Below are 11,515 nucleotides of genomic sequence, written 5' to 3'. Positions count from 1 at the left end.
GCCTGAGGAGTTTTTACAAGTTTTCACCATGCATTCCCTACTTCCTGGCATTCCTTCCATGCTTGCAGTCGAGGCATAACTTCATCTGGTCTGGTCCTAGCTGTGTGACAGAGTAGTGGACAGTGGGTCCCTGCTAAGGGAAACAACCGCTGCCGGGGAAAGCCACCATGGGGCCATAAGACGTGTGTGGGCAGAACCGGAGCATTTCTCCGGATTCAACAATGTACTTGGGAGGGCAGCCTGGTCAAAGCGGGGACTTCTGCTGTCATCTGGAAAGGCTTGTGACCGCCAGGTGTTTGGGCAATGGGGGGTGGATGCTGCCCACTGGTCCCGTAGGATCCCTCTGGGGCCACCCTGGAAAGGAAGAACACGGGGACACAGCACACCACCAAGCTCTCGAAACAGCTTTATTGACTTCCAGTGTTTCTCTCTCGGACTGAGCTCAGCCCAGCTGGCTTTGATAGGTCTCTGAGATGCAACGTCACAGGGCTAGCACCACCCTGGCTCCACCACTCCCCTCCCCGGCCACGGGGCTCCCCAGGCAGGGAGGAGGAGAGGCAGCTCGCTTGTGGTGTTGGAGAAAAAGAATGGGCAGCAGGGTCAGAGGCCAAAGAAGCCATACAAGCAGCAACATGCCTGGAGCACCCGTCACACACCAATCCTGACCACGCGCGTGCGTGCGTGTTCCTGCCCACACACACACAGACACACACAGACACACTCTCTCACACTGGCCGCCTCCCCTTCCAAGCTCTCTGCCTGCCCACACCTGATCCCATCCATCCCACTGGGCAGTCCTCGGATCCCAGGACTGCCCACAGGACGAGAGCCTCCCAGATGGCGTGGGGCTCTGATCTGTACGCTCTAAGCCCGGCGCTAGCAACAGGTGTCAGGGGAACCGAAGCTTGGTCCACTACCCCTTCATCCACATTCTTGCCACCCCTGCCACAGTCAAATCAGATGACAAGATGTCCCCAGTTCACAGCGAATGACAAGTCAACCTGGGCTGGAACTACATGTCCCAAGATGCACAGCTCCACAACCACGCATCGCTTCCCCTAACATGATCTATCAGAAATGAGGCAGGGTGTGTTGCATTCTGGGACTTGTAGTCCCCAAGAGACAGCACCAAACACCCAGGGAAGAGTTCACAGGCTAAGACTACAGATGCCTCCCACCCGGCCCCCACCCACCACCCAGGCCCAGCTCTACGCTCAGCATAGGTGAGGGAGAGGAATGGAGGGTCCCCTCCCAGCGCACGGGGGAGGGCGCTGTCCTGTTGGAACTGTGCAGCGGCTCTGGATCCCGGCCATCCAGCTCAGAACACATCTGAGGAGAGAGCGGGGTCGGGGTGACAGGAGAGAGGGTCAGCAGCAAGCCGTGGAGGACAGAGCCGAGCATGCAGACCTGGGCAGCCCTGTGGCCTCTCCCTGAGCCCTGATGCATGGTGAAACAGTACGGGGTACAGCCCCCTCCTAGGCCTCCCTCCTGGGGCACCCTGACCTTAGCCCACCTCTCCAGGGATAGCCGGCCTCACCTGCCTAGTCCCGAGGCCTGGGGCAGGCTGAGGCAGCAAGAGGAAGGGAGGAGGAGTGGGCTCCGGTTCCGTATCTGGATGAGAGGCGCCCGCCCCACCCAGCTAGCCTCCCCAGAAGACCTTATGGCCCTACCGGCCACAGCATCTTCCTGGTCACACTGAGGCTTTCTTGGGGAAAGAAAAAGGGGAGTCCTAGCCAGATGGCAGTGAAAGCAAGCGATGCGGCCCACGGGGAAGTGCAGAGAGAAGTGAGCGAGGGAGGAGCAGCAGCACCAGAAGGGAAGCAACAGAGACAAGTCAGAACTCAACGCTGCACAGAAACCAGGGTGGGGTATCTGCAGCTGGACGGGAGCACAGGAGACTCCCTGGTGTAGCTGCGGATCCGGCTCAGAGAACCCCAGGCCAAGTCCTCCTTCCTTGACGTCATCAGCAACACAGGTGGCAGACCTGGGCGCAGAAGGCCCGACCCAAGCCACTAATGCCCTTGAGAAACTCCCCGTCTGTCAGGAGTGCCTGAGTCCTGGCTCCTGGGAGGCCCTCCCACGGCCCGAGGCTCCCCACCCTGGGCCTCACCAGGGACCTATCAACTGTGGGCTGAGCAGAGCAATCCCGAGTCCGCACTGGAGTGCAAGTGGACGTGGGAGGGGCATCTATGAGGGGGTGCTGAGCGGAGGAAGGGCTCCTGCAACTCAGGCCCTGCCCCTCTGCTCCTGACAGCGAGCAGGACCCCCGGTCGCCCCGAATCAGGGTGGTTCGGGCCTACTGATCAGAGGATGAGGCAGCGAGAGGCCTTCTCCTCTGGGGATGGGCTGGATTTGGCCGCATCCCCCCTTGCAGCCTCAGGGGTCCCCCCCAGGCCGGGCTCTTGGTCCTGGGCCTTGGGCCGCCCCTGCCTTCGACGCTGCGCCCCCCGCCCACCTGCCGGTTTCTTCCCAGCCGCTTCCATCTCTGACAGGCTGTAGGCCATGGCGAGCTGCAGGTCCTCGTCATCCTCGGAGAGATCGCTGTCAGAGGGGCGGGAGATAGGAGTCTGCCGAACCTGCGTGCCCCCAGACCTGGAGGTGACAGACTGTTGCTGCTCACGACGGCTCAGCTCCAAGCCCAGCGCCAGGTCATCTGGGACACCTGCAGGAATCACAGCCACCATGAAGCCCTCCAACCAGGTCAGGGGAGTCCTGCCAGGCTGCCTCATGCATAGCAACTCTGAGCACTTACAGCCCCTCCTTTGGAATTGGCACGCATGCACTCTGGCACCGAGTGCGGTGGTCATGCGCGTGGGCTGGTACCGAGCTCCAGCAGGGATGAAGCTGTCTCCTTGGACAAGCTACTCAACCTCCCTAACCCTCCCTTTCCTCATCTATAAAAGGGAAACAGTGAGAGAACCTATGTTGTCAAATTGTTCTAATAACCAAAGACGGCCCAGGAAATGCACTAGGCGTGCAGCGCTCCCAGAGCCGGCAGGCACGGGAGGGACACCATGCTGAGCATGCCCTACAAAGGGACACGGTGGGAAGAGTTCCGCCCCTGGAGTCCTGTATCCTGGGTGTCACTCCCAGCTTTACAAACCTTACTAAGCAGGACCAGGCCTTGAGCCTCATGCTACCTGGGAGTTAGGGCCAGTTGATGATGCGGAGGTTCAGTCTCCTCACGTGAAAAATAGGGCAAATACCAACAGCCCCACTTCCCCTGCCCGTTTCCATACAGAGCTCACGTTCTGTGCACAAGTGCTTTCAGAACAGTCAAGTGCTCTGCAAACGCCAGGCACCCACTGATGAAGATGGTGATTAGCTGGCCCTCGGAGACTCCTCGCTTCCCTGCCCCAGCCCCCCTCCCTGGCATCCTCGACTCTGATTCTGCAGTGGGGCCGGTGGCTGCCACTCCTTCCCTGCCCCAAAGGAGTTCAGAGAGGAACAGTGTGGAGGGGGCTTCAGGGGCTGGGGCTTCCTGCCAGGGACCGGGGCACACAGCTGCTCCTCACCATTGATTGTGACTGACTTCAGCTGTCCATCTTCTTCCACTTCCACCCGTTCCTGCCCATTCTCCATGATTCTGCAGGGGACGGCATGGTTCACTCACGGAACACGAATCCTACAGGTGCCTGTCCATGCCCTGGGATGCCGCAGAGACCGAGACAGACTCCGCCCACAAGGAGCTGTATGCAGCGCCCCCTCCCCGCCTCCCCCCTGCACCCCTACACCTGGAATGAGCCCAGAGGAGCCCTCACCTGCGTGTCGTGATGCGGTGTCCTTGGACAAAGGTGGTGGATGTAGAAACAGAGCGAAAAGCACCAGCCCCAGGACTGAAGGAGAAAGAGGAGGAGGAGAAATCTGGAACGGAGACAAAGGAGGAGGCAGAGAAGTTGTCAGAGGGAGGCTGGACCCAGCATGCTGCAGTCACAATACGCCCAGGAACCTCTGTGGCATCTCCCTGCAGAGCTGCCCCAAGGCAGGGCTCCAGATATTCAGGAGAGAACATTTGGAACAGGGTTCCAGGACCCAGAGCTTCCAAAAAACGTAAAGGGACAGCACATACCAGAGTGCCCAGGAAAGGAGGAAGAGAAGGTGAAGAAGGGGCCCGAGGGTCGGGAACCCCGGCTCTGAAGCTCTGAGAAGGGGCCCAGGTCATCTGCAACAAGCAAGCAGAATAACAATCTAGTAAAGAGACTTGCCCCCTGCCAAAATGTGTGAACCCTGCCTTTCAGTCTAGAAGTATAACCTAAGCATTTCCAATTTTTTTTTTTTAACTGTGGACTTATTTCTGAAGTTTTGTTTTGTTTTTTTAATATTACATATGAAAAAGATCACTGGTAAATTCTGTCCAGGGTACCCAATGAAGGGGGGAAGGGAAGACGGCTAGCTCCTTCAGCATAGGCCGGCAAGCGTGGTGTGAAGTCAGGCCTACCCCGCTACGAGGCCCGACTCCCCCGTTGGCTGGGGGAATCCAAGCACACTGAGAGTACCTTTGTGTTCTCACCTGTACATGGGGAGAACCCTACCCACCTCACAGGGTTCATAGTAATCACCACAAACATGGTATCGGTCATGTGTGACGTCACTGTGATTGTCACATGGCACTCTGAGTCTTGCTTTCACGGCTCCTATTGTGCAGGCCTAACAATGTACCATTGTTGCTGTCATTGAACAAGGCAAGTGTCTATGGGTTCGGGCCTGTGTCAGGTTCTGTCCCCACTGTCCCCGGATCCACCCCCACAAAATCTTCTGTCTGTGGAATTCTGCTGCCCTCTCAGCCTTCTGTCTCAGGGGATCCAGGCTGATGGAGAGCAGGCCTGGAGCAGGAGTCCAGCCAGTCGGAGGTGTCCTGAGCCCACTCACCAAAGAGCTCCGCGAAAGGGTCTCCACTCCCAAAGAACTCCCGGAAAACCTCCTCGGGGCTGCGGAAGGTGAAGGTGAAGCCGGGCCCACCGCCACCAGGTTCTGCCCGGGATGGGCCAGTTCCTAGAGGAGGGACAGGATGAAGAGGGGGCTCAGGGCACACATCCTGCCCTGAGCTGCACACCCCACCAAAGGCACGCCTCCAGAGAGCATCTGTTGCCCTAATCTGCCCTCCCCCTCTCTTCCGTGACCCACTTCTATCCCCGGGCCCTGCCGCCCCTCCACCTACCTGCCCCAGTCAGCCCTTCCCGGCCATAACGGTCGTAGATTTCCCGCTTATGCTCTGGAAAAAGAGACCAGATCAATTCTCCCTCCCACTGGGATGATGGCCTCCCCTTCCAGGCTAGGACCCTCAGAGGACTGCCCAGTGACTGATGCTAGGGGGACAGCAGGGTGCACATGGAGCACGGGTTTTAAGTTTTAGCAGCGCCAGCTCTTCGCACAGTGGCTCCCTCTCATCTGTAGAATGGACACAACAACAGCACCAACCACACAGGATCATTGCAAGAATTAAATAAGACAATCCACGTGCACTGCTTAGCAGTGTCTGATAACACAGTAAGTATTCAATAAATATCTGCTAATTATAACCATGGTATCAATCAGGGCTCGGCCTAAATATCACCACCTCTAATGTGGGTCAAAGGTCAAGGTCAGAGGCATTCTGTGACCACCAGAACAAAACCTGGTGCCTCTTATTTCCTATCAACATCACCCTGTACCTTCCTTCAGAATACTCCTAAGTATTTCCTTGGTTAATGCTGGTCTTCCTGGACTAAAATGTAATAAACCCATCATGACAAGGACAGTGTCTGCTTGTCCTCCATTGCTCTCCATTACCCAGCAAGGGCCCAGCACCCTAAACATCAATGCATATTTTCTGAATGAATGAATAAAAAGAGACCTGGAGGGACATCTGGGTGGATCAGTTGGTTAAGCAGCCGACTCTTGATTTCTGCTCAGGTCATGATCTCAGGGTCGTGAGCTCAATGCCCCAGTTGAGCTCTGCACTCAGCCCGGGGTCTACTTCAGATTCTTTCCCCCTTTTTTTCCCTCCCCTTTGCTCCTCCCCCTGCTTGCTCTTTCTCTCTCAAATAAATAAAATCTTTAAAAAAAGCCAAAACAAAACAAAAAACAGACCCGGATTTATATTCCAGCTCTGTGTGACCTTGAGCAAATTACTTTACCTCTCTCAGCCTCAGTTTCCTTGCCTGTAAAGTGGGGATGACAAATCCTGCCTCATAGGATGACCGTGAGTATTTCTGGAGATTATACCCACCAATGCTTGGCACAGAGAAGGTTCAGCACATGTAGGTTATGCGCCCTGCTGCCATAGCCTTGTCAAGACCCATGCTGCAACTACCATACCAGATCCCGGGGAGCAGACACTGAGGATGGGGGATTAGGGGAAGAATAAAAGGCTGCTTTGCACATAATAGGTGCTTGCTTGAATTGCAGCAAAAAAAAAAAAATAATAATAATAAAAAGTCCCAGAGTCCCCTGTTGGAGGAGGCACTGAAATCCCAGGCTGGAAACAACAGGCCCGGAGGAGAAGAGGAGACGGGAGGTGGCAGCTTGGCTTTGTTTGGGAAGGAGGAGGATAGGGCATGAAATGGGGGGGGGGGGGGGGGAGAATAGGTGCTGCCCTGCCTTGCCCCCAGCCCTTACTGTCTGACAGCACTTCATATGCCTCGGCCACCTCCTTGAACTTCCTCTCAGCAAATTCTTTATTATCCGGGTTCTTGTCTGGGTGCCACTGAAGAGCCTTCCTGCGATATCTGCAAAAAGTAGGTTCAGAGGAGTGGGTCAGAAGACAAAAGCAAGCACCTCCCACCATGAAACAGAATGACCCATTTGCCTATTAGCCTGCCACTGTCCTCTCCTCGCTCAGCTCCCCATCCACCTTAGCTGCCAGGGCTGCCTCTGCGGCGTGTGTTAATGGGGTTCCTGTCTCTTCCCTCTGCAGCCAGTGCTAGGACTACTTGTAGTAGCAGAGGAATATGGAAGCATGAGGAAGCCCCAGCCCTAACGCCCCCCCCCCCCCCCGCCCCGGAGTTCACTGGGGCGGCAGAAGTTGGAAATACGCGTGGCCATGGAGCGTACCCGGCACTGGTCCCCCTGGTCACAGGCCCTGGACATTTTTGCAGGCATCCTGAGAATGCCCACACCCTGGGCTGGGGATGGGAGTGAAGGGGAAGGGGGGATCCACCGAGAAGGCCCCACAGTGCAGCTCTCTGCAGGGCTTCGCGCTAAGGACTCGCCCCTGCTCCTCCAGGAGTCTTCTTCCTCCCTATAGAGGGAGCCCCCCATCCTTTCGAAAGACCCAGTTCCCTCCGCCAGGCCTCCGAAGGGCCCCGTGGGGGGGTGGGCTGGGTGCGGGGGGTGGCGGGGTGCGGGGCGACAGGCTTCCTGATGCGCGGTGCCGGCACTTACGCCTTCTTGATGTCGTCAGCGGACGCACTTCGCGGCACGTCTAGGATGTCGTAGTAGGATGCCATGGCAACTCGTCAGCAGCCAGACGGGCCTCGCCGGGGCTGCAGGACAGGACGCGGCGTCAGGCAAAGGCCAGGGTCCCTGCCCGGGGCTGGAGGCCCCCCCCCCCGGGGAGGCGGCCCGCCGTGCCGAGGCCCCCCGCAGGCCGGGCCCCGCGATCTCGGCGCCCAGGCCCCGGGGCGCCCCGTCAGCCCCGGCCTCCAGCGGCCCGGCCGGGGCCCCCCAGCCTGCCCCGGGCCCCCCGCCCGCACCTCCTCCGCCGCCGGGGCGCCCCGCCCCTGCCCCCCGCCGGAACCGTCTGGCACCGGCCGCGCGGCTCGCGGCTGCTGCGGAGGACGCGCGGGCCCGGCTGTGCGCGCCGGCCTGCGTCAGCGCCGCCGAAACTACCAGAGCCCGCGGCGGCCCGGCGGCCTGGGCCCGGGGGCGGGGCTGCGGCCGCCGCGCGGGCTGCCGGGAGGCGGGGGCGGGGCCGACTATTTTGGGCTCGCGCCCCGGTGACGTCATCCCCGGACGGGCGGGGGCGGGCTCGGCAGCACTCAGGCGCCCGCCGCCCGCGGTGCCTCGGCCGCTCTCCCGGGCGCGGGCTGGGCGGCGGGCGATCGGCGGTCGGCGATGGGCGATCGATGGCCGCGCGGACTCACAGACCCCCCCGGCCTGAAGCCTCCGCCTCAGCTCTCCGCCCCCGCACCGGTCCCGACAACAGGCCGCCCGACTCCGCGACTAGGTCAGACCCGCCGGCCGAGCTGCGAGTCAGCCCTTACTTGTTTGATTCTTCCTTTGATGGACGTTCGCCTCCCGCTTGAGACTGTGAATTCCACGGGACAGACATTGTGTCCCCACCACCACCACCACCACCTTTTTTTTTTTTTTTTTTTTTGCACAAGAGTATGTGGGGCAGTTGTAGGGTTCAGGAACAGCCTTTGGATGATTAAATAACGAACAAGTTGGAACCTCTTGTTGACGGTTTTGACACATCGTGGGGAGGTGGGGTTAAAGGATAAAAGGAAAACAGGAAAAGGAAGTCCCTCAGATGGAAGGTTTTGTGGTTTTTGTGGTTGTGTTCCACGCAGAGGGATCCCAAATAGACCTCGTCCATCTCAAAATGACTCCTGGGTTCAGGCCTCGTGGGAGAGTTAGAGAACTTTCCAGAATTGGCTCCTGCTTGATACCATCCAGGCTAAACCACAAGTATTAATTGAACGTATTCTACATAGTAGATGCAGGCAGGATGTGAAAAGAATATGACCTAGTCCCTGGTCCACAGAGCTCCGACTTGATAAGATAACAGCCTAACAATATAGTCCACTGGGAAATCCCAAGGTTTTAAAAACAGACAGAAAAAAAAAAAAAAAAAAAACAGAACTGGGTCTGCAACCTGGCACTATTGTGTGACTTGGCAAAACCTCTGAGGACTCAGTTTTTCTTACCTAAATACAGGTAAATGCCTAGGGCTGCTTGAAAGTCAGATAAGGTGTGCTACACACTATGTCTGGGTCTTAGTACATATCCTCTCTAGCAGCGTGATTGGCCCAGGCAGTCATGCCTATGTGAGTCCAGAAGAGTGTTTTTCTGGCTGGGTGACCCAGAAATGCTTGAGCCACACATGAGGAAGATGGAAGTGTGCATTTGTCCAAAGATTGAGCCACACATGAGGAAAGAAGGAAGTGTGCATTTGTCCACTTCCCCTGGCTGCCCACAGTCGGAGACTTCCACCTGTTTGGGCAATTCCCATTGTGTAGGCCTTGCTGGGAGGCAGGCCACCACCTGTCACAAAGCCCCGCTGTCCCAAACGTCTCAGCTCCGGGGGTACAGGCAAAAGCCACACGTCCTGCCAATTGAAAGCTCCAACTGGGACTTTGAATGTGGAGCAAGCCACAGAAAAATTGAGAATTCTGGAGTGGTTGTGACATGGGAGCCAGCAGTGGCCTCTAGTGTGTGGAGGAAGAAATGTCAGTGCCTGGTGGGGAGGGAGCCTCATTGCAGCCCCTTGTTCTGTAGGGAACCCCCTTCTTTTAGGCAGACTGTCCTGTGCCCTGACCTTGACTAGGATGCTTAATGCTCAGCTTCCCTTGGTCCCTATCTGTGTGGAGTCTCACTTGGCATCCCTCGTATTAATTCTGTGTGCAACCCAGTGTCTCTAATTTGTGCATGTATGTGTGTGTATTGGAGTGGGGGTGGGGGAGTGTCTTTTTTGTTTTAATTTGCCAGAGCTAATTTTTGCTGTTTACAAGAGCCCTGACTGGCCTTGGTATAAGAGGAAGAAATAGGGTAGATCACTCCAAAATTTTCCAAATCTCTTTCTCCTTACTTCTCTTATCTCAACAGACATTTGTCTAGCATCTATGGTGTATGTGATATTATATTAAGAATTAGGAATACAAAGGGGTTTAAGTTCCAGCCCTTGTACTCAAAGAGATAAAAATCTAGTTGGGACATTGACAAGTGGCACCTGAAGGAAATGATATCGAGCCATCTAGCAAGCCAAGGGTTAATTTCCTTTGTTTGCAAGGAAAGACAAAGAAAGCAGTTTTTTAAATGGCCAAAAGGCTCAGACAAGACAGTTCACAGAAGAGAAAATGCTGACTTTTAGACATATGAAAAGATGCTTGATCTTATAACAAGAGAATTATAAAGGAAAGCTGCAATAAAATACTTTGTTTCACTTATCAGATGATTGACAAAGATCAACAAGTTGTATACACTATATGGGCAAGGCCCCGGGCATAGGCGTGCGAGCACACTGGTAGTAGGAGAGCAGTATGGAGCATGTCAGAGTTAAAGGTGCATAGTCTTTGACCCAGCAGTTCTGATCCTAAGAGTTTATGGTTGAACGTATGTGCAAAGAAGTATGTACAAGGGTTCCAGAATTTGTTTCCAAAGCAAAGGATTGGAAATAACCTAAATATTCATTAATAGTAGACTGGTTAGGGGCACCTGGGTGGCTCAGTTGGTTAAGCATCTGCCCTTTGGCTTAGATCCTAATCCCAGAGTCCTGGGATGGAGCAGGGAGCCTGCTTCTCTCTCTCCCTCTGCGCCCCCCCCCCCACTTGTGCTCATTCACACTCTCTCTCTCAAATAAATGTTTTTTAAAATAGTGGACTGGTTACATAAGCAATGATACACTATGCAATGAAATAATACATTGTTACCAACAAGAATGAGGTATATCTATATGTACTGATAGGGACAGTCTTCAAGATTTCTTGTTTTTTTTTTAATTTTTTAAAATTTATTTATGATAGTCACACACAGAGAGAGAGAGAGGCAGAGACACAGGCAGAGGGAGAAGCAGGCCCCATGCACCGGGAGCCCGACGTGGGACTCGATCCTGGGTCTCCAGGATCGCGCCCTGGGCCAAAGGCAGGCGCCAAACCGCTGCGCCACCCAGGGATCCCAAGATTTCTTGTTAAATGAAAAAACGAGGGTAAGATAAAATGTATCTAAACATGTGTGCCCACCTTATGGATGGTTTCAGTTACCCGAGGTGGACCACAGTCTGGAAAATGGTGATCCTCCTTCTTGTATCATCAGAAAGTCAGTAGTAGCCAAGCACCATATCACAATACCTCCACCTCACTTTACCTGATCACGTAGGTATTTCAGCATCTTCTATTGTCATAAGAAGGAGGGGAGTACGACATGAGATATTTTGAGAGAGACCACATTCACATAACTTTTGTCACGGTATATTATTAGACTCGTTTTATTTTATTTTATTTTTTAAAAGATTTTATTTATTCATGAGAGACACAGGGAGAGAGAGAGAGAGAGAGAGAGAGAGAGAGAGGCAGAGACACAGGCAGAGAGAGAAGCAGGCTCCATGCAGGGAGCCCGACATGGGACTCGATCCCAGGTCTCCAGGATCAGGCCCTGGGCTGAAGGTGGCGCTAAACCGCTGAGCCACCGGGCTGCCCTGTTTTATTTTATCATTAGTTATTGTTAATCTCTGGGCTTGATTTACAAGTTAAACTTTATCATAGGGATGCATGTATAGCAAAAAAACATGGTATATATGGGTTCTGGTACCATCCATGGTTTCAGGCATCCATTGGAGTCTTGAACATATCCCCCATGGATCAAGGGAGACTACTGT

The 11,515-nt window shown here is 55.1% G+C and overlaps 1 protein-coding gene across 4 annotated transcripts; it reads right to left on the bottom strand.

Moving 5' to 3' along the window:
• Positions 1-389: 389 nt before the first annotated feature.
• DNAJB2 (DnaJ heat shock protein family (Hsp40) member B2) lies at positions 390-7,851 on the bottom strand. 4 transcript variants are annotated; one of them, XR_008667005.1, is made up of 10 exons: positions 7,674-7,851; positions 7,363-7,463; positions 6,598-6,707; positions 5,159-5,212; positions 4,870-4,992; positions 4,070-4,162; positions 3,762-3,864; positions 3,516-3,586; positions 1,538-2,662; positions 390-1,329 (listed from the first exon to the last, which is right to left on the bottom strand). XR_008667005.1 is itself a non-coding variant. In XM_055345417.1 (10 exons), the coding sequence occupies exons 2-10, from the start codon at positions 7,425-7,427 to the stop codon at positions 1,319-1,321; spliced, it is 837 nt and encodes a 278-aa protein (XP_055201392.1). In that variant the 5' UTR covers positions 7,428-7,463; positions 7,674-7,849; the 3' UTR covers positions 390-1,318. The 4 variants fall into 4 exon arrangements, 3 of the variants coding, with proteins under 3 accessions (XP_055201392.1, XP_055201391.1, XP_055201394.1); XM_055345417.1 differs by having other exon boundaries at positions 2,456-2,662; positions 7,674-7,849; XM_055345416.1 differs by having other exon boundaries at positions 390-2,662.
• Between the last annotated feature and the right edge of the window lie 3,664 nt (positions 7,852-11,515).

This window comes from Nyctereutes procyonoides, unplaced genomic scaffold (genome assembly GCF_905146905.1).
Source record: "Nyctereutes procyonoides isolate TBG_1078 unplaced genomic scaffold, NYPRO_anot_genome, whole genome shotgun sequence".
Classification (NCBI taxonomy): Eukaryota; Metazoa; Chordata; class Mammalia; order Carnivora; family Canidae; genus Nyctereutes; species Nyctereutes procyonoides.
This window is presented reverse-complemented; position numbering and strand designations above follow the sequence as displayed.

What these genes read in the sequence shown, in the direction of transcription:
- DNAJB2 (XM_055345416.1), bottom strand. Translation starts at nt 7,427, where the DNA reads ATGGCATCCTACTACGACATCCTAGACGTGCCGCGAAGTGCGTCCGCT. An exon ending in GCTGACGACATCAAGAAGGC is followed by an intron (nt 6,708 to 7,362) that starts GTAAGTGCCGGC and finishes TACTTTTTGCAG; the next exon opens with ATATCGCAGGAAGGCTCTTC. An exon ending in CTCCTTTCCTGGGCACTCTG is followed by an intron (nt 3,865 to 4,069) that starts GTATGTGCTGTC and finishes TCTCCGTTCCAG; the next exon opens with ATTTCTCCTCCTCCTCTTTC.